This window comes from Lagopus muta, chromosome 1 (genome assembly GCF_023343835.1).
Source record: "Lagopus muta isolate bLagMut1 chromosome 1, bLagMut1 primary, whole genome shotgun sequence".
Taxonomy (NCBI): domain Eukaryota; kingdom Metazoa; phylum Chordata; class Aves; order Galliformes; family Phasianidae; genus Lagopus; species Lagopus muta.
In genome coordinates this window covers 876,653-903,348 of record NC_064433.1, presented here as the reverse complement: position 1 = coordinate 903,348, position 26,696 = coordinate 876,653, and the positions used below count along the sequence as shown (strand labels likewise).

General features: G+C 55.6%; 1 protein-coding gene across 1 annotated transcript; it reads left to right on the top strand.

The window, feature by feature from the left end:
- The first annotated feature begins 3,492 nt into the window (after positions 1–3,492).
- On the top strand, positions 3,493–26,618 carry TNPO3 (transportin 3). Its single transcript, XM_048965051.1, has 23 exons — positions 3,493–3,735; positions 6,293–6,493; positions 7,131–7,204; positions 7,448–7,604; positions 8,909–9,052; positions 9,782–9,957; positions 11,312–11,450; positions 12,172–12,318; positions 12,536–12,643; positions 12,767–12,858; positions 13,492–13,631; positions 13,712–13,903; positions 16,085–16,176; positions 16,302–16,378; positions 16,940–17,000; positions 17,080–17,224; positions 17,875–17,984; positions 18,339–18,433; positions 19,072–19,228; positions 20,500–20,667; positions 21,284–21,396; positions 22,089–22,186; positions 26,414–26,618. The coding sequence occupies exons 1-22, from the start codon at positions 3,610–3,612 to the stop codon at positions 22,147–22,149; spliced, it is 2,775 nt and encodes a 924-aa protein (XP_048821008.1). The 5' UTR covers positions 3,493–3,609; the 3' UTR covers positions 22,150–22,186; positions 26,414–26,618.
- Positions 26,619–26,696: the final 78 nt, after the last annotated feature.

Below are 26,696 nucleotides of genomic sequence, written 5' to 3'. Positions count from 1 at the left end.
GAAGAGCTGCTTTTTGAGGGGGAAAAACGCCAGTTTTTGAATGGAAGCTGCTTTTTGAGGGAGGAAGTTGCTTTTGGGGCACTGAGAGGAGAACATCACTGGTGTGGATGGCGCTTGTGCCCAAGTGTCTCTCGTTGTCCCCAAGTGAACCCAGTGTACCCTGTTGTCCCAAGTGCCCCCAGCCTCCCCACTACCTCCAGTTGTCCCACATTGTCCCCAGCATCCTCGAGTGTCTCCAGGTGTCCCCGTCTGAAGCAGAATCACCACCATTCGCTCTCCGGTGTCACCGCCGCCACGTCGCTGTCACCATATGACCACCAGGGGACACTCAGGTGTTTCCCAACCCATGGAGCTGCCACCAAGTGTGCCACCGAAGTGCCACCAGCCCTCCCACAGCACCAAGGTATCCCATAGGGTCACCCATGGCCTCCACGTGTCCCCCGTCATCACACCCACGGGGCCACAGATGAGGATGGGGTGTGGGCAGGAACGGGAACGGGGACATCAGTGGGAATGGAACAGGGACGGTGGCAGCGATAGTGGAGGGGGGGGGCGGAGCCTGGACCAGGGGGCGTGGCCTAAAGGGGGCGTGGTTTCAAATGGGGGCGTGGCCTGGGCGCATTCGCTGTTGGGTGGGGGTGTGACAGGGGGCGTGGCTCAGGCTGGGGGCGTGTTGTTCGCGGGGCTGCGGTGATGAATGCAGGCGGTGGCAGCAGCGGAGCTTTATTGTATTGGTGGGGATACGCGAGGGGATCCCGCGGGGCTCAGTCTTCTGGGCTCTTCGGGGCTCCCATGGGCACCGCCGCACTGTTCCTGTTCCCTTCTATTGCTGCAGGGTCCTGGGCTGTAACCACAGGGAGATGGGGTCTGTGCCACGCAGCACCTCCGTTCCCATCCCCATCTCCACAACCACATCCCCCCATCCCATCCCAGTCCAAACCCCACCTCCACTGCACCCCGTCCCCATGTCCTCACCTGTTCTCCCGCAGCATCGCTTCCAACACCGACACACCACAACTACCACGATGGCCACGGCCACAAAGGCGGCAGTGAAGGCGCACACCAACACCACCGTATCCGGAGCTGACGTTTCGGAGTCTCCTACAATGTGACCCCAAAATGAGGGGGGGGACCCTGTGACCACATCCCACAGCCCTGGGAAACCCCAAAGATGCCAAAGCCCCATAGGAGCCCCATAGCTTCCTAATGAGGACATGGGGTGGGGGATGGGGGCACCACAACGATGTGACATGGCAGGGGGTGGGGATAGCCCAGTAATGGGACAGGGAGCAGGGGATGGGGACACCCCAATGATGGGACATGGGCAGGGGATGGGGACACCCCAATGATGGGACATGGGGACACTCCATGGGCAATGACAGGGACACTCCAAGGATGGGACATGGTGAGTAGGAGGACCCTCATTAAACCCCAATGGATAATGAATGGCATTGGGGACCTCATGATATGGGGACACTCACGTGGCACTGCTGTCGTCACCCCAGAGCCCATGGGGAACACGGGGGAGTCGGTGGTCATGGTGAGGTGTTGGGGTCAATGTCCAGAGTGCTGTGATGGGGACCGGTGCTGTCTTGTTCCTTGTCTGGGGGGCACGGGGATGTCACTGTCCCCAGCCCTGCCCCGACCCTATCCCTCAGTGTCCCTGAGTTCCCATAACAGCCGCCATTGGTGTCCCCAGGGTGGGCTGCGTGCATGGGAGGGAAGGGGGAATGGGAATGGGAAGCTGGGGGCAGCTGTAGGGCGAGAATTCAGGGCAACTACAGGGCAGCCTGAGGGACAGCTATAGAGCTGGCTGTAGGGCAGCTATAGGGCATGTATGGGGTGGCTGTAGGGTGGACTGAGACATGGCTATAAGGCAAAACAGGGCAGCTACAGAGAGCTGTAGGATAACTATAGAACACGTGTAGTGTGGCTATATAGGGAATGAGTAGGGCAGCTATAGGGAGTAGGGCAGCTATAGGGCTGGGGTTCAGAGCAGGTGGAGTGTGGGTCAGCTACAGAACATGCTGTAGGGCCAGCTATAGGGCAAAGGCTCAGGGCAGCTATAGGTTGGAATGGAGAGTATCTATAGGGTGAGCAGTGATGCAGCTATAGGGCAGGGATCCAGGCTGCTTATGGGGCATACTGTGGAGCCGCTATGGGGCAAGCTATGGGGCAAGATGCGTCCAGTGCATCGCTGGGGGCAGCCCAACCAGAAGCAGCCCCCCCTCCCCAGACCACCCACGCCCCTTTGCCGGGCAGCACGAGGTTCCGCCTCCCTTTGTCCCTATCCCACCCCCTCCCCTAATCCGGGGGTCCCCGCTCCCCTCACCGTAAAGTCGCGGCGCCGCTCGGAGCAGCGGAACGGCTCCGGCACCGCCCGTTTGGCGCCGGTCCCGGTGATGCCACCGCTGCACCGGGCGGAGCCGTGGAGCGAAGCGGCGCTGCCAGGACCTGCCAAGGGCTGCCCCGCCCAGATGTGCTCCTCCCCGGCCAGATGTGACTCACCCAACTGTGCCCGGCCGCTTCGGGGGGAGGGGGACGGGTGGGAGGGGAACACACGCCGAATCCCGCTGCTCGGGTTGGGGGGCTTTGGGATCCCTTGCAGCCCAACCCTTCTGTGATACATCATCTAAAAGGACCCTTTCAACACGACGCTCCTTTGTTCTTTAAGGACGTTTCCAACCATCCGATGGTTCTGTCATCTTTAAAGACCTTTCCAACACGACCATCCCGTAGTTCTACGATCTTTAAGGACCCTTCCAACCCAGCGCGTTTCCCATTAGGAAATGGGATCCCGTTGGGATAACGGGACTCAGCTGGGGATAATGGGATCTTAATAGGATCCAATTGGGATAACGGGATCCCAGCGGAGTTCATGGAGTCCCATTGGCATAATGAGATCCAACTGGGACAATGGGATCGCAGTGGGGATAATGGGATCTTACTGCAGTCCATGGGATCGCGGAGTGGTTATAGGATCCCACTGGGTATAACAGAATCACATTGGAAACAATGGGATCCCACTGGGATAATGGCATCCAACGAGGGATAACTGGGTCACAATGGGGTTAATGGGATCCAAATGGGATAATAGGATCCCAGCGTGGTTACGGCATCCCGCTGGCGTAATGGGATCCCAGTGGCGTTAATGGGATCACAATGAGACAATGAAATCCCACGGCTTAACCGAGCCGCCAGCTCTACTCTCTACTTCCGGTCCCCTCCACTTCCGGTCGCCGCTCCCGCCGCTCTTCGCCCCGCCCCCCTCCCCCCAATGAGAATCCCCTTTGAGAGTCCCAGTAACCGGGAAACCCCGTTAAGGCGCGGGGCGGAACTTTTGTGCTCAGCATTTCTGTGGGGACCGCTCATCGCATTGCACCTCTGAGGCGGAACGTTGTTTCCGGGGGAAAGGGGGGCGCTATTCGCGTCGCACTACCGAACCGGAAGTAGGCGCGGAACGCATTTCCGAGCGGGGCGGAACTTCCCGTTTCGGAGTTTCCGGGGGGACCGCATTCCGCGTCGCACCGCCGCGCTCCGGTACCGGCGCGGAGGCCCTGAAGATGGCGGCGGGCGGCGGAGGGCGGCGCTGAGCGCGGCGGCGCGGCCATGGAGGGCGGCGGGGCCCAGCCCAGCCTGCAGCTGGTGTACCAGGCCGTGCAGGCCCTCTACCACGACCCCGACCCCAGCGGCAAGGAGCGGGCCAGCTGCTGGCTGGGCGAGCTGCAGCGCTCGGTGCGGGCCGCGGCGGGGCGGGGGGCGGGGGGAGCACGTGGTGGGGGGTGGGGAGTTGGAGCTGGGGAGGCGGCGGTTCTCGAAGGCGAGAGGGGTGGGGTGGGGTGGGGAGTGGCTCCGAGGTGGTTCCGGTGCTCCCCCAGGAATGTCCCGGTACCCGCCTAGGAGAGACTCAGTGCTCCCAGGAGTGTTCCGGACCCCCCCTAAGAGGTCCCCGGTGCCCCCCAGGAGATCCTCTGTGCTCCTAGCATGGCCCTGATTCTCCTCGGCGCATTCCGGTGTCCCTCAGGACTTCCTTCATTCCCCATAGAAGGGTTCCTGGTGCTCCTGATACAGTTCTGGTGCCCCCCAGGGGGTCCCGATGCCCTCCAGGAGGTCCCTGGAGTTCTTGGTGTGGCTCTGATGCCCTAAGGAGTGTCCTGGTGCCCTCCAAGAGTTTCCCAGTATCCCCTAAGAGATCCCCAGTGCTCCTGGTACAGGCTTGGTGGTGCCTAGTGCTTCCGTGCTGTCCTCCAGGAATGTCGTGGTGACCCTAGGAGGTCTCCTGAGTTCCTGATACGATCTTAGTGCCCCCCAGGAGAACACTGGTGCTCCTGGAATGGCCCTGATACCTCCCAACAAGTCCTTGATTCCCTTCTGCACACTCCCAGTATCCCCCAGGACACTCTCTCTGCTCCAAGTATGGTCCTGGAGCCCCCTTGGAGTGTCCTGGTGCTCCTGGAATGGCCCCGATTCCCCCTGAAGATCCACAGTGCCCCCCATGACATACCTAATGCTTCTGGTATGGATTTGGTGTTCCCCAGAGCTTCCTTTAGGAGCGTCTCAGTGGCTGCAGGAGGTCCACAGTGCCCCCAGGTGCTCCTGGAGCGGCCGTGGTATCTCCTCAGGGTCAGGTGGCTGAGGCCAGGCTGAACTGGTGGCAAGATCTTGGCACCAGGATCCCGTTAGGGACCATCTCACATTAATTCTTCTCTGATGCTCCAGATTGGCAGCAATGGAGCTCTGCAGAGGTTGACCTGCAGAGCACGTGGGGCTGTGGGCTTTGGGGAGAAGAACCCAAATGCCTTCAGTGTTCTCCTGCCTCATGGATGTCCCATGGACGTAAATAAGCTCCAAGTGAGCGTTTTGTGGCCCCTGCTGTGCGTAGAGCAGTGAGCACAGTTGGTTTTTAGTAATGGTTTGGTGCAGTGTGGTTGTGCTTCGAGGTGGATTTTTGGCTTAGTGACCGGTGGGAGCCAGGCAGGTCTCATGTTGGTGGCTCATTCTGATGCGGTGTTCCTTGGTTCTATTCCTAACATTAATGAAATGAGAATAGCGTGGAAGCGGAGAGTTAGCAGGGTGCCTCTGATTTAACCTTAAAGAACCCCAGATCTGTCAATCAAAGCATGCTGGAAATAACATCTGGGTACTTCCCCAGACAGCAGCTGCATCAGAGCAACCGACCCCGTGTTCGGCACCGTGACAGCAATCATCCCCACAGAGAATGGATGGTGGATGTGCCACCACAGATGGAGCACTGGGCTGAGCTCCTGCCTGAAACAGGGATGCAAAATCACAGGATCATTAGGGTTCTCCCTAAGGTGCACTTTCAGCTCAGCTGTTGGGATTCGTCTCTGAAAGTTGGGCACACCCTGAGAGCAGCAGTCCCCTTTGTTAGGGTGGTGGTCTTTTGTTAGGGTCTTGGTCCTTGTTCGAATGGTGGTCTTTGGCAGCTGTCTTTGTTTGGCAGCAGTCTTTGTTCAGGTGGTGATCTTTGTTAGGGCCTTGCTCTTTGTTGGGGCTCCCATCTTCGTTGCTGGGGTGCTTCTTATCCCCTTCTACACCCATCTTCAGCGCTGGAGTTGGCGTTCTGGGTTACGCTCCTCTTGCTGTTCAGGTTTTGCAGCTCAAAGTCATTTTTGAAGCCCATGGTGGGATCAGGAAGTGAAAGAAATCCTCACACGGGCTCTGGGGTGATGTGGATCTGGGGTGATGTGGATCAGTGATGGAGCCAAGTCCGGGGAAGGGGAGGAGTGAGCCTTGATTTTCAATATGCAGTTAGGGGGTTTAGGTGTAGCGTTAGGATTTTAGCTTCAGCATTAGGGTTAGCATTTTAGGATTAGAGTTAGTGTGTTAGGGTTGGCATTGAGAGGGTTTGGAACAAAATGGGCCAAAGGTCCCTTCCACCCCAAACCACTGAGGGGCTGCACGGCCCACGTAGCCTGACCCACTCCCCAATTCCTTGATGGATCCACTGCTTTCCAGCCTCACTTCCCATCAGCCAAACCCTTTGGGACTGTGTCTGGTGCATGCAGCAATGGGAAATGTGATCCTGGGGAGCTGTTGGGGCTGAGGGAGAGAAAGGTGGATTTCAGAGGAAGAAAGTGTTACTTTTAAAGCGATTCCACTGAAATGAAAACTGGCATTCCAGTTGGGTGCCACCACCGGCCTCAGCCCCGTGGTCCAGCGTTCAGTAGGCCAATCTTTGGTGATGAGGAGCTCACTGTAGTGCTAACAGTGTCGGTGCAGGGGACGAGGAAGTGTGTTTGCATCTTTAGGAATCTCCCTTCACCCACAGGTGCACGCCTGGGAGATCTCAGACCAGCTCCTGCAGATCAGGCAGGATGTGGAGTCGTGCTACTTTGCAGCACAGACGATGAAGATGAAGATCCAGACCTCATTCTACGAGCTGCCCACCGACTCGCACGCGTCCCTGCGTGATTCTTTGCTGTCCCACATCCAGAACTTGAAGGATCTCTCGCCGGTCATCGTCACCCAGGTAGGGGGTGGCTCTGGGACTGCTTCCAGTGGGGTTAGGGCTTCCCCTGGAGCGGGTGCTGCTGACTTTTTTTCCCACCAAAGCTCTTTTCAAAGGTCTCCTTGGCTGCTTTTCCTCCATCGTAGAGCAAGGAGGGCGGAGAACACTGGTGCCATGCTGCCAAGCACAGGATGCTATTCCCTGTCTCCATTTGATAACTGTATTTAAACTGATCGATGCTTTGTCCCCGTTGATTTGATTTCTGCATCCCCTGCGGACACTGTTGTGTTCTGGGAAACCCTTCCCATCCCATTATCCCAAATCTCAGCGGTGCTGTGCGGTCCAGCCAAGGCTTTAAATAACCCAGCACCAAGCACAGGGCACGGAGCCTGCATCAGCCACACAGCAGGGCAGTTGGGATGCCAAACCTGAGCTCATTTTTCCCCCAGTACTATTGGAACACAGACAGCAAGCTGGAGGAAGGGAGCCTGCAGAGCTCCTCCTGCCAGCTGGCTAGGAATGCCCTTCCAGAACTGGGGTGGAGGTGCTTGATGAGATGGGATGGCTGGGGAGCAGAGGGGACATTGCTGTCCCCACAGTGAGGGACGTTTGAGGGTTTTGCACCTCCACTCCAAGCTGTGTTTTCTCTCCTTCCCAGCTCGCTTTAGCAATAGCAGACCTCGCCCTGCAGATGGCTTCTTGGAAGGGCTGCGTGCAGACGCTGGTCGAAAAGTAAGTGATGGTTTGTGTTTGTTGCTGGGCAGATCCATGCCATCAAAAAAGACACGTGGCAGAAAATGGGGCAGCAGTGCTGGGGTGTTTCGGTGGCTCAGTCAGTAATGAGGAGCTTCTGAGATCGCCTCCGAATAGAGGTGGAATTCCCATCCATCTCTCCGTGCGTGACAGCGTTTAGGATTTCCACGTCTGCTTTTCTGCCCCCTGCCCACGTGCTCTCCGTGCTCTGCTTGCTTCCAGGTACAGCAATGATGTCACCTCACTGCCCTTCCTGCTGGAAATCCTCACGGTGCTGCCCGAGGAGGTGCACAGCCGCTCGCTGCGCATCGGGGCCAACCGCCGCACCGAGATCATCGAGGACTTGGCCTACTACTCCAGCACTGTTGTCTCACTGCTGGTAAGGGCATGTGCAGCAGCACTGTGTCCATTGGATCTCCTCCTGATGCAGTTTCCCTTCCACCTCAAACAGTTCTGAGATCAAAGGTCCCCCTTTCACCCCAAACCCTGCTGGGATTGGAGGTCCCTTCCACCCCAGACAGTTCTGGGATTGGAGATCCTTTCCACAACAAACCATTCCAGGATGGAAGGTCCCCTTCATCCCAAACCATTGTGGGATTGGAGGTCCCTTCCACACCAAACCATTCCAGGATGGAAGGTCCCCTTCATCCCAAGCCATTGTGGGGTTGAAGGTCCCTTCCACACCAAATCAGTCTGGGATGGAAGGTCCCCTTCATCCCAAAATATTGTGGGATTGGAGATCCCTTCCACACCAAACCAGTCTGGGATGGAAGGTCCCCTTCATCCCAAACCATTGTGGGATTGGAGATCCCTTCCACACCAAACCAGTCTGGGATGGAAGGTCCCCTTCATCCCAAACCATTGTGGGGTTGGAGGTCCCTTCCACACCAAATCAGTCTGGGATGGAAGGTCCCCTTCATCCCAAAATATTGTGGGATTGGAGGTCCCTTCCACCCCAGACAGTTCTGGGATTGGAGATCCTTTCCACAACAAACCATTCCAGGATGGAAGGTCCCCTTCATCCCAAACCATTGTGGGGTTGGAGGTCCCTTCCACACCAAACCAGTCTGGGATGAAAGGTCGCCTTCATCCCAAACCATTGTGGGGTTGGAGGTCCCTTCCACCCCAGACAGTTCTGGGATTGGAGATCCTTTCCACAACAAACCATTCCAGGATGGAAGGTCCCCTTCATCCCAAACCATTGTGGGGTTGGAGGTCCCTTCCACACCAAACCAGTCTGGGATGGAAGGTCCTGTTACCCCTTCAAACCATTGCGGGATTGGAGGTTCCAAACCATTCACCAATTTGTCTTCTGGCTTTCAGTGTTTGAGTAGAGATAAATGTCCTTAATTTCATGGCTGTGGGTCCAGTGATGGGCTGGACAGAAGTGCAAAATCTGCCTTTGGAACTTGTGAACCCAGTGAGGATCTCTGGAAGCCCAGCCTGGACTTTTGGGTGCTGTAGGATCCTAGAATCATCAAACCATAGAATACCCCAAGTTGGAAGGGACCCGTGAGCATCACTGAGTCCAACTCCTGGCTCTGCACGGCACCACCCAAAACCCAAACCCTGCATCCCTTGGGGGATGTGGAGGTCACCCTGCAGTCTCCAGGATGGATGTCTTTCCCAACCTCATTTTTCCAAATCACTTGTGTGCTGTAAATGGTTTTCCTTGTGCTGTAGATGACGTGTGTGGAGAAAGCAGGCAACGATGAGAAGATGCTCATCAAAATCTTCCGGTGCCTGGGGAGTTGGTTCAACCTGGGGGTCCTGGACAGCACCTTCATGGCCAACAGCAAGTTGCTGTCGCTCCTTTTTGAGGTGCTGGTGAGTATCCCTGCTGCTGTGGTGCTCTTAAATCCATCTGGTGCTGCTTCTCTGCCTACAGCTCCATCCCCTTTGTTGGGTGGGATGCTCTGGGGTGACCTCTAACCTTTTGGGGTTAGCTTGGCTGAAGGCTGCCGTTTCCAACCTGACTGGGGGTCACCACCATGGCCAAGTTTGCACTTTGGTCATCGGTTTGCCATCGTTGTGAATTGAAGTTTCGAGGTTGTTTTTGGTTTTAGGAGTTGTCTGTATTCTTGGGAAGGAGAAAAATGCTTTTTTTTTCGGTCTGTATTCTTCTTTGAACAAATTGCATTTGCTTAGCACTGAAATCAATGCTTGAAAATCCTGCAGGTCTCCAGCAGAAAATGTAATTCCCTTGCTGACGCTTTTACTGCTTAATTCCAAAGGAGTTTCTGTGCCTTTATGCACGTGGCAGAGCACCAGCAGCAAAGGGATTCTGACGTTTTCTGGAGCTGCAGCCCTGTGCTGTATCACTTCCTCTCCTCGTTAACAGGAAGCTCATTTGCATTCTGTTCCATGGTGCAAATTAAACAAATGTCAAATGCAAACGAGCGCTCCTTTCAGCGGGAGAAGGAGCAGACAGCACACGTGCTGCAGAAATGCATATCCTGCAGTGCTCTGGGCTGCCCTGTGGGCCAACACAACTTACAGGTCTGTCTGATTCCCCCAAAACTGTCCTCACTTTTTCCCTCTTCCTCCTCCTTGCAGCAACAAGACAAGACTTCCTCCAACCTGCACGAGGCCGCCTCAGACTGCGTCTGCTCGGCGCTTTACGCCATTGAGAATGTGGAGACCAACTTGCCCCTGGCCCTGCAGCTCTTCCAGGGGGTCCTTACCCTTGAGAGTGCCTACCATATGGCCGTGGCACGAGAGGACCTGGACAAGTGAGTGACGGTGGCTGGAGCAGCAGGAGTTGGCAGCTGTGCTCTGTGATGCTGTTATTTTTGAGGATTTGCTGCATCTGGGTTTTTTTCCCCTCCTTTCTCAGCTTTGTGTTCTGTCCATGGTTCTGTGATTCCAAAAAATCCTCCTCCCTCTGTTCTGAGTTCCAAGCAGCTGAGTTGCCCCGTGTTTTAAGATGTTTCTCCAAAGCAAAAGGCGACTGTAGCTGTTAGGGATCTCAAACCCACTGGGTGTCCCAACATAACAAGGGAATCCCAAACCTGCTGGGAATCCCAATGCAACAAGAAGATCCTGAAACCGTTGAAGATCTCAAACCCGTTGGGGATCCCAACACAACAAGATGATCCCAAAACTGTTGGAGATTTCAAACCCACTGAGGATCCCAAAACAGGATCTGGAAACCGCTGGAGATCCCAACACAAGAAGATCCCAAACTCATGGGGGATCCAAATTCAGCAAGAAGCACTCGAAGCTGTTGGGGATCCCAAACCCGTTGGGATCTCAGCACAACAGGAAGATCCCAAACCCATGGGGAGTCTCAGTGCAATGAGAAGCACCTGAAGCTGCTGGGGATCCCAAGGCCACAGGGGATCCCAACACAACAAGATCCCAAGCCCTTTGAGGATCATAGCAAGAAGCTCCCAAGCCCCTCAAGGGATCCCAATCCAAGAAGATCCCAAACCCACTGGGGATTCCAACTCAACAAGAAGATCCCAACCCTTTTTTTTTTCCCTAATCCTTTTTGTCCCCTTTCTTTTCTTCCCATGGTTCTATGGTTTCCCATCTCCCCACGTTTTGAGCTTGAAGGCTTGAAGCAGCTCAGCAGGAACAGGGGCAGAGCCAGGTCACAAACCCAAAATCTCCTTCATAGACTGGTTTGGGGCAGAAGGGGCCTTCAATCTCAGAAGGGTTTGAGGTGGAGAAAATCTTCCATTCCAGAATGTCAGGAATTATGCATTTACCTTTCTTGTTTTTGGGGATTATTGCTCCTTCCAGCAGCATATTGGGTTGGTTTATAGATTAGTTGTGTGTTTGTCCTCGGGTTCGTCGCTCCTTTCTTGGGCTGATTTGTTGAGGGTAGTTGTGTTTGTTTGGGATGATTGTTCCTTCCTGGAGCACTCTGGGTTAATTTGTCTTTGGGCTCATGGGGGATTTGGGGTTAATTTGGGACCGTTGCTCCTTCCTGGAGCACTTTGGGTTGGTTGTGTCGATGGGACAAACAGTTGGTGGCATCCCGTGGTCTGAAATGGGTTCTGGGACACATTGCCCTCACTGCCCACTCCATGCTCCCCATGGACCCACACCCCTGACCCACACCTTGCTTTCTCTCCCCAGGGTGCTCAACTACTGCCGCGTGTTCACCGAGCTCTGTGAGACCTTCCTGGACAAGATTGTCTGCACGCCGGGCCAGGGGCTGGGCGACCTGCGGACGCTGGAGCTGCTGCTGATCTGTGCAGGGCACCCGCAGTACGAGGTGTGCACGGGGTCGGCTCCTCCTTGTCCCTCATCTTCTCCATTGGTTGTCCTTGTGAAGAGAGCTCCATCCTCCTCATGGCCAGCCTTTAAATCCTGGGGGTGCTGCAATGAGGTCTCGCTGAGCCTCGTCTTCTCCAAGATGATGAGACCCAACTTCTTCTGTCCTCTCTTAGAGAGCAGATTCATCCTGGCCTTCCTTTTGGGGCAGGTCATTCAGCTTATCCCATCCTTCTTACAGGGCAGGTCACTTCTTCTATCTCATCCTGTCCTTCTTGTAGTGCAGGTCACTCCCATCCCCATCCCCATCCCATCCCCAATCCCATCCCCAATCCCATCCCCATCCCCATCCCATCCCCATCCCATCCCCATCCCCATCCCATCCCATCCCATCCCATCCCATCCCATCCCATCCTGCTTGTAGGGCAGGTTACTCTTTCCATCTTAACTTTCTTCTAAGGCAGATAACTCCTTCATCCTATCTCATCCCATCCTTCTTGTAGGGGACAAATGTTAGATGACCTCTGGGTTTAAAACCCTTTTTTAATTGACAAGGAGGTTGATGAAGCTGCAGGAGCCGCTCAGTGTTTTGCCGTGGGTGCAAGAAGCAGCGGTGCCGATGGAAATCCACAATCCCATAAACCCTCAGAGACCCTCTATGGGAAGCCCTGCAGGCAGTGTTGATAACAAACCCTGAATTTCTCTCCTCCCTTCCCATCCAGGTGGTCGAAATCTCCTTTAACTTCTGGTACCGCCTGGGGGAGCACCTGTACAAGACGGAGGATGCCGTCATCCATAGCATCTTCAAAGCCTACATCCAACGCCTGCTGCACGCCCTGGCCCGGCACTGCCAGCTCGACTCAGACCACGTAAGGCCACGTTTTTTTGTGGCATTTTCTCTCTTCCTCTTGCTGTGTTTCCTCTGGTCCCCATCCCACTTCCCTGCAGTATTTCCCACATTGAGACACACTCCGCTGTGTCCTCCCAGAGGTGTTTCTGCGTGCCTTGCTGGAGGCTGGGGGCTCCTCCTCCCTTCCCACCCTTCTCCCTCCTCCCATTTTGTTCTCCTCATCCCCTCTATCCCAGGAGGGCGTCCCAGAGGAGACAGATGACTTCGGCGAGTTCCGGATGCGCGTCTCAGACCTGGTCAAGGACCTCATCTTCCTGGTGGGCTCGGTGGAGTGCTTCGCACAGGTGGCTCTGCATTACCTCCCTGTGCCCTTAAACATACAGACACAGATACAGGGTCCCAAAACAGTGGGCTCAGTGAGATTGGTGATTTGGGGGTTTATTGGTTTGTTCTCTCCCTTCTTGCAGCTCTATGCAACACTGAAAGATGGCAATCCACCCTGGGAGGTGACGGAGGCTGTCCTCTTCATCATGGCCTCCATCGCCAAGAGCGTTGACCAGTGAGTGGCTCTGGAGGTCTTTGTGGAGTTCATGGGTGCAATTTCCAAACTGGGGATCCTCTCTGATCTTGTTTTTGAGACTGGAAACGTTCTGTGATTCCATTTCCAAACTGGGGAGTGCTTTGTAATTCCGTTTCCGAACTGAAGAGCGTTCTGTGACTCCCAGATATATAGATATATAGATATATAGATATATAGATATATAGATATATAGATATATAGATATATAGATATATAGATATATAGATATATAGATTGGATTTCATTTCTGACTCAAGGTGCTCTGTGATTCCATTCTTGGGACATTCTGTGATTCTGTCCCCAGTCCAGGATATATTATTGTGCTATTCCCAAACTGGAGATGTTCTGTGACTCCATTCCCAACCCAAGATGCTCTGATTCCCTTCGCAAAATTGGGATTCCCTTCCCAAACTGGGATGTTCTGTGACTTCATTTCCAACCTAGGCTGCTGTGTGATTCTGTTCCCACTCGGGACGCTCCACATTTTGATGCCAACACTGGCTGCCATGTGCAGGGGGATCTTTGTGGAGTCAGGCTGTCAGAACCCTGCTAATCCCTCTGCCTGGTCCTAAACCTTCTGCCTCATCCTAATCCACCCACCTCATCCTGCAGGGAGAACAACCCGACGCTGGTGGAGGTTCTGGAGGGAGTGGTGCGTCTCCCTGAGACGGTGCACACGGCCGTGCGCTACACCAGCATCGAGCTGGTGGGCGAGATGAGCGAAGTGGTGGACAGGAACCCACAGTTCCTGGGTCAGTCCCTCCCAGCGACCCCCTTCCTTGCTCCCTGCCCCACTCCCTGCACTCACCCCGTGGGTTTTCCCCTTTCGCAGACCCTGTGCTGGGCTACCTGATGAAGGGGCTGTGTGACCGGCGGTTGGCTTCGGCCGCAGCCAAGGCCATCCACAACATCTGCTCGGTGTGCCGCGACCACATGGCGCAGCACTTCACCGGGCTGCTGGAGATCGCCCGCTCCCTCGACTCCTTCACGTTGTCCCCGGAGGCTGCAGTTGGGCTCCTCAAGGGTGAGTGAGGCAGGAGGGGGCCTTGACTGGGCCAAGTCAGGCTCTGTGTCCAGTTGGTCAATAGGGCTGTGTTGGATGGTGGTCAATGGGGCAACATTCAGTTGGTCAACAGGGTTGTGTTGGATGGTGGTCAATGGGGCAGTGTCCAGTTGGTCAATAGAGCCATGTTGGATGGTGGTCAATGGGGCTGTGTCCAGGTGGTCAATAGGGCTGTGTTGGATGGTGGTCAATGGGGCTGTGTCCAGTTGGTCAATAGGGCCGTGTTGGATGGTGGTCAATGGGGCTGTGTCCAGTTGGTCAATAGGGCCGTGTTGGATGGTGGTCAATGGGGCTGTGTCCAGTTGGTCAATAGGGCCACGTTGGATGGTGGTCAATGGGGCTGTGTCCAGTTGGTCAATAGGGCTGTGTTGGATGGTGGTCAATGGGGCTGTGTCCAGTTGGTCAACAGGGCCATGTTGGATGGTGGTCAGTGGGGCTGTGTCTTGTTGGTCAATGGGGCCATGTTGGATGGTGGTCAATGGGGCTGTGTGCAGTTGGTCAATAGGGCCGTGTTGGATGGTGGTCAATGGGGCTGTGTCCAGTTGGTCAGCAGGGCTGTGTTGGATAGTTGGTCAGTGGGGCCTCATTTAGCAATGGTCAGTGGGGCCACATCCAGTTGGTCAATGGGGAAATGTTGCATGGTGATCATTGAAGCTGTGTCCTGTTGGTCAATGGGGCCGTGTTGGTTGGTGGTTAATGGGGCAACATCCAGTTGGTCAACAGGGCTTCATTCAGCAGTGGTCAGTGAGGCCACATCTGGTTGTTCAAGGGGCCACGTTGCAAGGTGATCAATGGGGCTGTGTCTAGTTGGTCAACGGGGCCTCACTGGGTAATGGTCAGTGGGGCCACATCCAGTTGGTCAATGGGGAAATGTTGCATGGTGGTCAATGAGACTACGTGCAGTTGGTCAGCAGGACCATGTTGGATGGTGGTCAGCAGGGACACATCCAGTTTGTCACAGAATCACAGAATGGCCAGGGTTGGAAGGGACCTCAAGGATCACGAATCTCCAACCCCCCTGCCACATGTAGGGCCACCAACCTCCACGTTGAATGCTAAACCAGGCTGCCCAGGGCCCCATCCAACCTGGCCTTGAACACCTCCAAGGATGGGGCATCCACAACCTCTCTGGGCAGCCTGTTCCAGTTGTCAACGAGGCCACGTTGGGTGATGGCCAATGGAGCTGTGCCTTGTTGGTCAATGGGGCCGTGTTGGGTGGTGGTCAGTGGGTCTGTGTCCAGCTGAGCAATGAGGCTGTGTTGGCTGGTGGCTGATGGGGCTGCATCCAGTTGGTTGCATCTTTCTTCTCCCAAGCTGTGAGGGACAGGACATGAGGAAATGGCCTCAGGTTGTGCCAGAGGAAGGGTAGGTTGAGGGTAAGGAAAAATTCCCACTCCGGGAGGGTTGTGAAGCACTGGGATGGCAACCCAGGGCAGGAGCTGAGTCCCCAGCCCTGGAGGGAACTGAAGGGACTCGTGGATGTGGTGTGTGGGGCCATGGCCCAGCAGTTGGCTGGGCAGTGCCAGGAGAGGGGTGGGATACGATGCCCTTCAAGGTCTCTTCCAGCCTGCATGATCCCATGGTACTGTGGGCTGTAGGAGGTGTCCCTGTCCATGGCAGGGTTTGGGACTATATGATCTGTAGAGTCCCACCTTGAACGTTTGTGGGACTGAAGGTCCCTTCCACCCCAAACAGTTTTGGGATTGAAGGTCTCTTCCACCCCAAACTGTTGTAGATTTGAAGGTCCATTCCACCCCAAGCAGTTCTGGGGCAGAAGGTCTGTTCCCTTCTTGTTGTGTTGGGATCCCCTGTGGGCTCTGGTGCTTCTCACTCTGTTGGGATCTGCAGCGGGTTTGGGATCTTCCTGCTGTACTGATGTACCTGATGGCATCAGCTGCTTCTCACTGCATTGGGGTCCCTGATGCCTTTGGGTCCATCTTGCTTTGTAGGAACAATCAGGGCAGCCATGGGGCTTGTGCAGAGGGAGCTGCATGGGAGGAGTGTGTGGCTAAAGAGGCAAAACAGTGTTTTTCCGCTCTTGTTGCAATACAAACAGCGTTGGCTTTGCTGCCCCTACCCCAAAACATGGTCCCCTTCCTCACGAGGCTGTTTTAGGGTCAAACCCATGCCTTTGTCTTGCAGGGACGGCGTTGGTCCTCGCCAGGCTGCCCCTGGAGAAGATCGCTGAGTGCCTGAGCGAGCTGTGCGCCGTGCAAGTGCTCGCCCTGAAGAAGGTACAGCCACAGGGCACCAGTCCCCAGATGGCAGTGACGTTCTGTCACCATCCCCCTGTGTGCTGCTGCCACTGGGGACAATGCCACTGATCCCCTTTTGCCCCCCCCGTGTCCCTTTTCTACAGCTGCTCTCACAGGAGCCGAGCAACGGGCTCTCCTCCGACCCCACTGTGCCCCTGGACCGCCTTGCTGTCATCTTCAGGTCTGAGGTGTTCTTATCCATGTTGTGCCACCATCCTACTCCTGCCGTGTCCCACTTGTGTCCCCATCATGTCCTGGTCATGTCCCCATTCCATCCTGGTTGTGTTTCCATCATATCCCAGTTATGTCTTGGACGTGTCCCAGTCATGTCTTGGTCCTGTCCCCATCCTATACTGATTGTGTCCCCGTCCTGTCTCATGCATGACCCAGTCTTGTCCCCATTCTGTCCTGGCTGTGTCCCTGTCTTATCCCTATTCCATCCTGATCATGTCCCTCCACTCTCCTATCCTGTCCTCATGCTGTCCTGTCCCTTTCTCATCCCCATCCTGTTCCAGCAAAGTCCCTGTACTGTCCCATTTGTGTCTGCATACTGTCTCTATGCATTCCTGGTTGTGTCCCCATTCCATCCCAGTCACATCCCCGTGTTGTCCCTATCCTGTCCTCATCCTGTCACCATTCTGTCCCTGTCTTGTCCCCATCCTGTCCCGGTCGTGCTGTTGTGCCCTCATTCTGTCTCATTTGTGTCCTATTGGAGGCACTTACCCCACTCTGCTCCCGGCAGGCACACCAACCCCATTGTGGAGAACGGGCAGATCCACCCGTGCCAAAAAGTCATCCAGGAGGTGAGCGTGGGACAGGACCTGGCATCACCCCCTGCAGTGATGTGGGGTGCTGGGGGTCACCTCGACTTTCTGCCCCCAGATCTGGCCCGTGCTTTCTGAAACCCTGAACAAGCACAGCGCCGATAACCGCATCGTGGAGCGCTGCTGCCGCTGCCTGCGCTTCGCCGTGCGCTGCGTGGGGAAGGGCTCTGCTGCACTGCTGCAGCCCCTGGTCACACAGGTTTGTGGGGGGAGCAGGGGGTGTACGGAACTGCAGCTGGGGCTGGGGAGGGAGGGGTTGAAACCAATGGGATTGGGATTGCGGAGGGATGAGTGGGAACTGGGATTGGGGAGGGAGGAGGGAAGCCAAGGAGATTGGGATTGGGAAGGGAGGGGTAGGGAACTTGGGATCGGGACTGAGGAGGGAGGGGAGAAACCAAGTGGGATTGGGGAGGGTTGTGAAGGAATGGGATTGGAATTGGGAAGGGATAGGGGAAGCCAGATGGGATTAGGGAGGATTGAGTGGAAATGGGTTGGAATGAGGGAAAACAGTGGGACTGGGGGGGAATAGGGGGAACTGGGATTTAGGATTGGGGAGGGATGGGAGGGAAACTTAATAGGATTGGGATGGGATGGATGGAACTGCATCTGGGATTAGGGAGGGATGTGGGAATCTGAAGCTGGGATTGGGAAGGGATGCAGGGAACCTTCTGCGGTTGGAATGGGATGTGTGGAGTTTCAGCTGGAGTGGGAAAGGAATAAAACTGCACAGGTGGAACGGGAAAGGGGTGTGGGAAAGGGATGTATGGAGCTTCAGCTGGGACTGGGAAAGGCTGGGGGAGAGCAGCTGGGATTGGGAAGGAGCTGCAGTGGTGTGTGCCCTACAGATGGTGAGCGTGGTACCGGGCGCACCAGCACTCGTGCTTCCTGTACCTGGGCAGCATCCTGGTGGATGAGTATGGGATGGAGGAGGGCTGTCGGCAGGGGCTGCTCGACATGCTGCAGGTGGGGCTCATCCCAGCCCCTTCCTGCAATTCCTGAACCCCAATCCCTGCCCCGATCCTATAATGCCAGAACCCCAATCCTTGCCCTGGTCCTACAATTCCAACTCCAATCCTGCAGTTCCAGAACCCCAACCCATCCCCAGTCCTACCATCCCTGCCCCAATCCTTCAATTCCAAAACCCCATCCCAGCCCCAATCCTACAATCCCAACCCCAAACCTATGAACCTATGTCTGGGGGAGATGGGAGAGCAGCTTTGGGCTGAGGTTACCAAGTGATACAATTGACCCACACTCCTAATTACCAAGGATGCCCAATTAATTGCCAAGGAGTCTTAATGACTGATGTCCCCCCAGGCTCTCTGCATCCCCACCTTCCAGCTCCTCGAGCAGCCCAGTGGCCTCCAGAACCATCCTGACACCGTGGATGACCTTTTCCGCCTCGCAGCCAGGTACCTTTGTCCCCATATCTCTGCATCCCCATACACACATGTCCCCACGTCTCTGAATCCACACATCCCCATGTTCCCATATCTCCGTGTTCCTGCATCCCTGTGTAATCTACATTTCTGCATCTGCATGTCTCCAAGTCCTTCGTGTCCCTCTGTCCCTGCATTTTCTTGTTCCCAAGTCCTCTGTGTCCCTGTGTCTAACTCTTCCTGCATGCCCATGTCCCCAGATCCTCTCTGTCCCCGTATCCCTGCATCCCCATGTCCCCCATTTCCCACATCCCCATGTCCCCATGTCCTCCTTGTCCCCCTGTCCCCATGTGACATCCCCATAACACGCTGTCATCACATCCCCCTGTCCCCATGTCACATTATATCTCCCTATTCCTCTCCCCAGAACCCATTGTCCCCTGTTCCTATGTACCCATATCCCCCCATCTTCACCCCCCTGCCCCCAAATCATATCCCCCCATCCCCTTGTACCCATATCCCCCTGTCCCACTCTCCCCACATCACATCCCTCTGTCCCCACGCTCCCTCCGTCCCCACACTCCATCCCCTTGTCATATCCCCACGCTCTCCTCTCCCCATACTCCCCACCCCCCATCCCCCCGCCCCCTTGGCACTGTCCCTGTCCCCAGGTTCATCCAGCGCAGCCCGGTGACGCTGCTGCGCAGCCAGGTGATGATCCCCATCCTGCAATGGGCCATCGCCGCCACCACGCTGGACCACCGCGATGCCAACTGCAGTGTCATGAAGTTCCTGCGTGACCTCGTGCACACCGGGGTGGCCAACGACGTGAGTGGGGTGGGAGAGGGGGAAAGGGGACAGGGTGACAAGATTTGGGGTGGGAGAGGGGGGTTGGGGCTGAAGGAGGACATGGGGGAGGATGTGGCGTTGGGTGAGGATGGGGGATGGGTTGGGAGAGGATGTAGGGTTGAGAGAGGATGTAGGGTTGGGTTGGGAGAGGATGTAGGGTTGAGAGGGGATGTGGGGTTGGGTTGGGAGAGGATGTAGGGTTGAGAGGGGATGTAGGGTTGAGAGGGGATGTGGGGTTGGGTTGGGAGAGGATGTAGGGTTGAGAGGGGATGTGGGGTTGGGTTGGGAGAGGATGTAGGGTTGGAAGACAGTGTGGGGTTGGGTGAGGATATGGAGTTGAGTTGGAAGAGAAGGTAGGGTTGGATTGTGGGAGAATGTGGGATGGGAAGAGGATGTAGGGTTGGGTTGAGAGAGGATGTAGGGTTGAGAGGGGCTGTTGGGTTGAGAGAGGACAAGGTTGAGAGGGTGTGTGAAGTTGAATTGGAAGAGAAGATAGGGTTGGATTAGAAGAGGAGAGGGGTTGGGTTGGGAGAGGACGTGGGGTTGGGTTGGGAGAGAAGATAGGGTTGGATTGGAAGAGGATGTGGGATTGGAAGAGGATGTGGGATGGAGTCGTGGGATTGGGAAAAGACATGGGGTTGAAAAAGGATGTGGGATAGGGAGAGGATATTGGGTTGGGAGAGGATCTAGAGTTAGGTTTGGTGGGGTTGTAGGGTTGGGGTTGGGACTGGGTTGGGTGTAGTATTGGGGTCAGAGAAGAGGTTGGGGTTGGAGGTGATGCAGGTTGGGGTTCGAATGTTGGGGTTAAGGTTGGAGATTCGGGGTCGGTGTGATGTGGGGATAATGGTGGGTTGAGGTCAGAGATGGTGTGGAGTCGGAGATTTAGGGCTAGAAATGTATTGTTGGGGGTGGAGGTTTGGGGTTAGGGTTAGAGTTGTGGGGCTGGGCTTATTGTTTCAGGCTCAGGGTTTGGGTTTTAGGGTTAGGGTGAAGATAAAGGTCTTGGGGTCAGGGTTTTAGGTTTATGGTTAGGATTAGGGTTAAGCTTAGGGTCTTAGGCTGAGGGTGCTAGGGTTTTAGGGTTGAGGTTAGGATTGTGGTTTTAGAGTTAGGGTTTTAAGGTTACGGTTTTGGGTTTAGGGTTTTAGGGTTAGGGTTAAGATCAGAGCTTTAGATTTTAGGGCCAGGTTTAGGATCGTAGAGTTCGAGTGAGCGCTTTAGGGTGAAGCTGAACCCCAACCCCCCCACAGCACGAGGAGGACTTTGAGCTGCGCACGGAGCTGATCGCGCAGGTGCTGCGGCAGTTGGGGCAGCAGCTCGTCTCGCAGCTCCTGCACACCTGCTGCTTCTGCCTGCCACCCTACACACTGCCCGACGTGGCCGAGGTGCTCTGGGAGATCATGCAGAGCGACCGCGCGGTGAGCGCCCGTCACCGTGTCCCCTCTGTCCCCTGTGTCCCCACAGCCCCCTAAGCCCTCCATCCCCTCTGTCTCCACAACCCCGTGTCCCTGTCCTCGTATCCCCAGCATCCCCACTTCTCCATGCTGCTTTATCCCATTGTGACCCACATCTCTGCATCCTCATGTCCCCCATTGCCCTGCAGTTTAGTGTCCCCGCATCCCCCCATCTCCACGTCCCTGCGTCACCACATCCTATGTCTCTATATCCTCCATGTCCCTGAATCAGTGTCCCCACATCCTCGTGTCCTCTCCAGATCCCCTATGTTCCCTATATCCCCGTGTTCCCAAGTCCTCAATGGACCTGTGTCCCCACATCCCTCCATCTCCACGTCCCTGTGTCACCACGTCCCTATGTCTCTATATCCTCCATGTCCTTAACGTCCCCAACATCCCTCACATCTCTGTGTCCCTGCTTCCTTGTGTCCCCACGTTCCTGTGTCCCTATGTCCCTGGGTCCCCATAACCCTACATCACTGTGTCATCCATGTCCCTGCGATGTCCCCATGTCCCCCCATCACACAGAATGACCCAGGGGGAGCACAGTAGCCACCCTCACCCTCTCCCCTCCCCGCAGACCTTCTGTCGGTGGCTGGAAAACTCCCTGAAGGCGCTGCCAAAGGAGACGACAGGGGGGGCCATCCAGGTGACGCACAAGCAGCTGACGGATTTCCACAAGCAGGTGACGAGGTGAGAGCCCAAAGGCCCCAGTTAGTGCTGGAAGCCCCAGCCTCTATTAGTTACCAGAGTCTGGACTCCAGTATCTGATGGGACCCCAGACCTCAATTTGGGATCAGAGCCTGGATCCCAATGTCTGATGGAATTGCAGATCTCAGTTTGGGATCAGAGCCCACACCCCAGTATCTCATGGGACCCCAGCCCCTGGTGTGCCCCTGCCTGTGGGCCCCCAGTAGGAGTTTTGGTCCCATCTTGTACGTAGATATATGCCCAACCCAGGCTCCTACTGATCCCCAAATGGGGCTTTTGCTCTCTGGCACCATGTGGGCATCTCTGTGCCAAAGCCATCCCCGTGTTCCCAGGTGCTCTGTGCGTCCCCAGTGAGTCCACACATTCCCAGTGGGTCCATCTGTCTGTCTGAGTAGTTCCATCTGTCCCCAGTGTATCTGTATGTCCCCAATAGATTTGTCTGTCCTCAGAGGGACCGTGTGTCCCTAGCAGCTCTGTCCATCTGTCCCCAGTGAGGACAGATCAGTGTGTCCTTGAGGGGTCCATCCATCCCTAACTGAATTGTGCAGCCCCATGGGGTCTGTGTGTCCCCAGCGGGTCCATCTGTCCCAAACCACTCGGTACATCTCTCCAACCCCTCTGTCTCCATCCCTCTGTGCATCTCTCCCACTCCCCTAATGCTCCTCCCTTTGCAGCGCGGAGGAATGTAAGCAGGTCTGCTGGGCTCTGCGGGACTTCACCCGCCTATTCCGATAGCCTGCGCCCTGCAACCAGCACGGCGCCTGCCTCCCAGGTGAGACACAGGGGACTGGGGGCCAACATGGGGGCAGCAAACCCCCAGGGGCATTGCTGGGGCTGGGGGCATACATTGGGATGGGGGCATCGGGGGCATTTGATTGCACTGGGGACAAAGCCTTAGGTTGAGGACATTGTTGTAGGTTCAGCTGGGGACGTTGGGTTGGGGGCATTGCGCTGGGCTGGGGGTGTTATGCTGTGTTGGGGACATGGTGCTGTGTTGGGGACATTGATCTGGGTTCTGCTGGGAGCATCATGTTGGGCTGGAGCTGTCAAATTGGGTTGGGAGCATAGAGTTGTGCTGGGGACATGGCACTGGATTGAGGTCATTGTTAAAGGTTCAGCTGGGGGCATCGCGTCGGGTTGGGGTCATGGCGCTTTGTTGGGAACGCCGTGTTGAGTTGGATTGGTGACATGGTGCTAGGTTGGGCTGGGGACATTGCGCTGGGTTGGACTGGGGAGGTGGTGCTGGGTTGGGGACATTGTGCTTTATTGGGGACATTGTTCTGGGTTTGATCAGGGACATTGCATTGGGTTGGGATGTGGCACTGTAGGGTTGAGGGCGTCATGTTGGGTTGGGGATGTTGGATTGGGGACGTTGTGTTAGGTTGGAGATATTGAGTTGGGGGCATCGTGTTGGACTGGGGTCATGGTATTGGATTGGGGGCGTAGCTCTGGGCTGGGGACATTCTTCTGGAATCAGCTGGGGACATTTTGTTGCTTTGGAGACATTGTGTTGGGTTGGGTCACGGCGCTGCACTGGGGACATGGTGTGGGGTTGGGGGGACATTGTGTTTGACTGGGGACATTGTTCCGGGTTATTTGGGGACATGCCACTGTTGGGTTGGGGACATTGGGTTGGGATGAGTTGGGGAGACGTGGTGTTGGGTTGGAGACATTGTTCTGGGTTCAGCTGGGGACATGGTGTTGGGTTGGGGGCATGGTGTTGGGTTGAGGACATTGGGTTGGATTGGGTTGGGGATGTGGTGTTGGGTTGGGGACATCATGTTGGGTTGGGGACATTGGGTTGGGGACACTTGTGTTTTATTGAGGACATTGTTCTGAGTTGGGGTCATGGTGTTGGTTGGGGACATTGGGTTGGATTGGGTTGGGGACTTGGCATTGGGTTGGGGACATCATGTTGGGTTGGGGATGTTGGGTTGAGGACACTTGTGCTTTATTGAGACATTGTTCTGAGTTGGGGTCATGGTGTTGGGTTGGGGACATGGTGTTGGGTTGGGGACATCATGTTGGGTTGGGGACATTGGGTTGGGGACACTTGTGCTTTACTGAGGACATTTTTCTGAGTTGGGGTCATGGTATTGGTTGGTGACATTGATTTGGATTGGACTGGGGACGTGGTGTTGGGTTGGGGTCATGGAGTAGGGTTGGGGAGATTGGGTTGGATTGGGTTGGAGACGTGGTGTGGGGTTGGGGACGTTGGGTTGAGGACACTTGTGTTTTATTGAGGACATTGTTCTGAGTTGGGGTCATGGTGTTGGGTTGGGGACATTGGGTTGGATTGGGTTGGGGATGTGGTGTTGGGTTGGGGACATTGGGTTGGGGACACTTGTGTTTTATTGAGGACATTGTTCTGAGTTGGGGACGTGGTGTTGGGTAGGGGAAGTGGTGTTGGGTTGGGGACATGGTGTTGGGTTGGGACATCATGTTGGGTTGGGTTGGTTGGGTTGGGGACACTTGTGCTTTATTGAGGACACTGTTCTGAGTTGGGGTCATGGCGTTGGGTTGGGGACGTTGGGTTGTATTGGGTTGGGGACGTGGTGTTGGGTTGGGGACGTTGGGTTGGGGACACTTGTGCTTTATTGAGGACGTTGTTCTGAGTTGGGGTCATGGTGTTGGGTTGGGGACATTGGGTTGGATTGGATTGGGGACTTGGCATTGGGTTGGGGACATCATGTTGAGTTGGGGACATTGGGTTGGGGACACTTGTTTTATTGAGGACATTGTTCTGAGTTGGGGTCATGGTGTTGGGTTGGGGACATGGTGTTGTGTTGGGGACATGGTGTTGGGTTGGGACATCATGTTGGGTTGGGGACGTTGTGTTGGGGACACTTGTGTTTTATTGAGGACATTGTTCTGAGTTGGGATGATGGTGTTGGGTTGGGGGCATGGGGTTGTATTGGGTTGGGGACGTGGTGTTGGGTTGGAGACGTGGCGTTGGGTTGGGGACATCATGTTGGGGACACTTGTGCTTTATGGAGGACATTGTTCTGAGTTGGGGTCATGGTATTGGGTTGGGGACATTGGGTTGCATTAGGTTGGGGATGTGGTGTTGGGTTGGGGACATCATGTTGGGTTGGGAACGTTGTGTTGGGGACACTTGTGCTTTATGAAGGACGTTGTTCTCAGTTGGGGTCATGGTGTTGGGTTGGGGACATTGGGTTGGATTGGGTTGGGGACGTGGCGTTGGGTTGGGGACGTTGGGTTGTATTGGGTTGGGGCCGTGGTGTTGGGTTGGGGACGTTGGGTTGGGGACATCGTGTTGTGTTGGGGACACTTGTGCTTTATGGAGGACGTTGTTCTGAGTTGGGGTCATGGTGTTGGGTTGGGGACATTGGGTTGGATTGGATTGGGGATGTGGTGTTGGGTAGGGGACATCATGTTGGGTTGGGGACGTTGGGTTGGGGACACTTGTGCTTTATTGAGGACATTGTTCTGAGTTGGGGTCATGGTGTTGGGTTGGGGACATTGGGTTGTATTGAGTTGGGGACGTGGCGTTGGGTTGGGGACGTGGCGTTGCGTTGGGGACGTGTTGTGTTGGGGACATGGTGTTGGGTTGGGGTCATGGCGTTGGGTTGGGGACGTTGGGTTGGGGACACTTGTGCTTTATGAAGGACGTTGTTCTGAGTTGGGGTCATGGTGTTGGTTGGGGACATTGGGTTGGATTGGGTTGGGGACGTGGCGTTGGGTTGGGGTCATGGTGTTGGGTTGGGGAGATTGGGTTGGATTGGGTTGGAGACGTGGTGTGGGGTTGGGGACGTTGGGTTGAGGACACTTGTGTTTTATTGAGGACGTTGTTCTGAGTTGGGGTCATGGTGTTGGGTTGGGGACATTGGGTTGTATTGAGTTGGGGATGTGGCGTTGGGTTGGGGACGTGGTGTTGTGTTGGGGACATCATGTTGGGTTGGGGACGTTGGGTTGGGGACACTTGTGCTTTATTGAGGACACTGTTCTGAGTTGGGGTCATGGCGTTGGGTTGGGGACGTGGCGTTGGGTTGGGGACATCATGTTGGGTTGGGGACATTGGGTTGAGGACACTTGTGTTTTATTGAGGACATTGTTCTGAGTTGGGGTCATGGTGTTGGTTGGGGACATTGGGTTGTATTGAGTTGGGGACGTGGTGTTGGGTTGGGGACATGGTGTTGGGGACACTTGTGCTTTATGGAGGACATTGTTCTGAGTTGGGGTGATGGTGTTGGGTTGGGGGCATGGGGTTGTATTGAGTTGGGGACGTGGCGTTGGGTTGGGGACATCATGGTGGGTTGGGGATGTTGGGTTGAGGACACTTGTGCTTTACTGAGGACATTGTTCTGAGTTGGGGTCATGGGGTTGGGTTGGGGACATGGGGTTGGATTGGGTTGGGGACGTGGTGTTGGGTTGGGGACATCATGTTGGGGACACTTGTGCTTTATGGAGGACATTGTTCTGAGTTGGGGTCATGGTATTGGGTTGGGGACATTGGGTTGGATTGGGTTGGGGATGTGGTGTTGGGTTGGGGACATCATGTTGGGTTGGGTTGGTTGGGTTGGGGATACTTGTGCTTTATGGAGGACGTTGTTCTCAGTTGGGGTGATGGTGTTGGGTTGGGGCCGTGGTGTTGGGTTGGGGACGTTGGGTTGTATTGGGTTGGGGACGTGGTGTTGGGTTGGGGACGTTGGGTTGTATTGGGTTGGGGCCGTGGTGTTGGGTTGAGGACATCATGTTGGGTTGGGGACGTTGGATTGGGGACATCATGTTGGGTTGGGGACATCATGTTGGGTTGGGGACACTTGTGCTTTATGGAGGACATTGTTCTGAGTTGGGGTCATGGTGTTGGTTGGGGACATCGGGTTGTATTGGGTTGGGGACATGGTGTTGGGTTGGGGACGTGGCGTTGGGTTGGGGACATGTTGTGTGGTTCAGCTGGGTTTGACATCACGTTGGGTTGGCTGGGGAAACGACCCTGTGCAGCTCTCCCCTCCCTGGAACATCCATTAATTAACAGAAGACAGAAACGAAGCCACCACGATTGGTCCCGCCGCCGTCGCCGGGGGCCGCACTCACTCAGCACAGGAGGAGCGCGCGTCCCAACACTGCGACCCCCCCCAGAAAACAAACCAACCAACCAACCCCCCCACACCAGGACTGTGCCCTCAACGAGCGCCAAAAAGAACCCAAACTTCCCTGAAACGACATCAGAAGAACCCAGGGAAGAGCTGTGGGGAGGGGGCTGGCAGCCAAGGGGGGGGGGGTCCGCACTCCTGGGGGTTGGTTGGGGGGTGGGGATG

What these genes read in the sequence shown, in the direction of transcription:
- TNPO3 (XM_048965051.1), top strand. Translation starts at nt 3,610, where the DNA reads ATGGAGGGCGGCGGGGCCCAGCCCAGCCTGCAGCTGGTGTACCAGGCC. An exon ending in GCACTGTTGTCTCACTGCTG is followed by an intron (nt 7,605 to 8,908) that starts GTAAGGGCATGT and finishes CTTGTGCTGTAG; the next exon opens with ATGACGTGTGTGGAGAAAGC. An exon ending in ACACCGGGGTGGCCAACGAC is followed by an intron (nt 19,229 to 20,499) that starts GTGAGTGGGGTG and finishes ACCCCCCCACAG; the next exon opens with CACGAGGAGGACTTTGAGCT.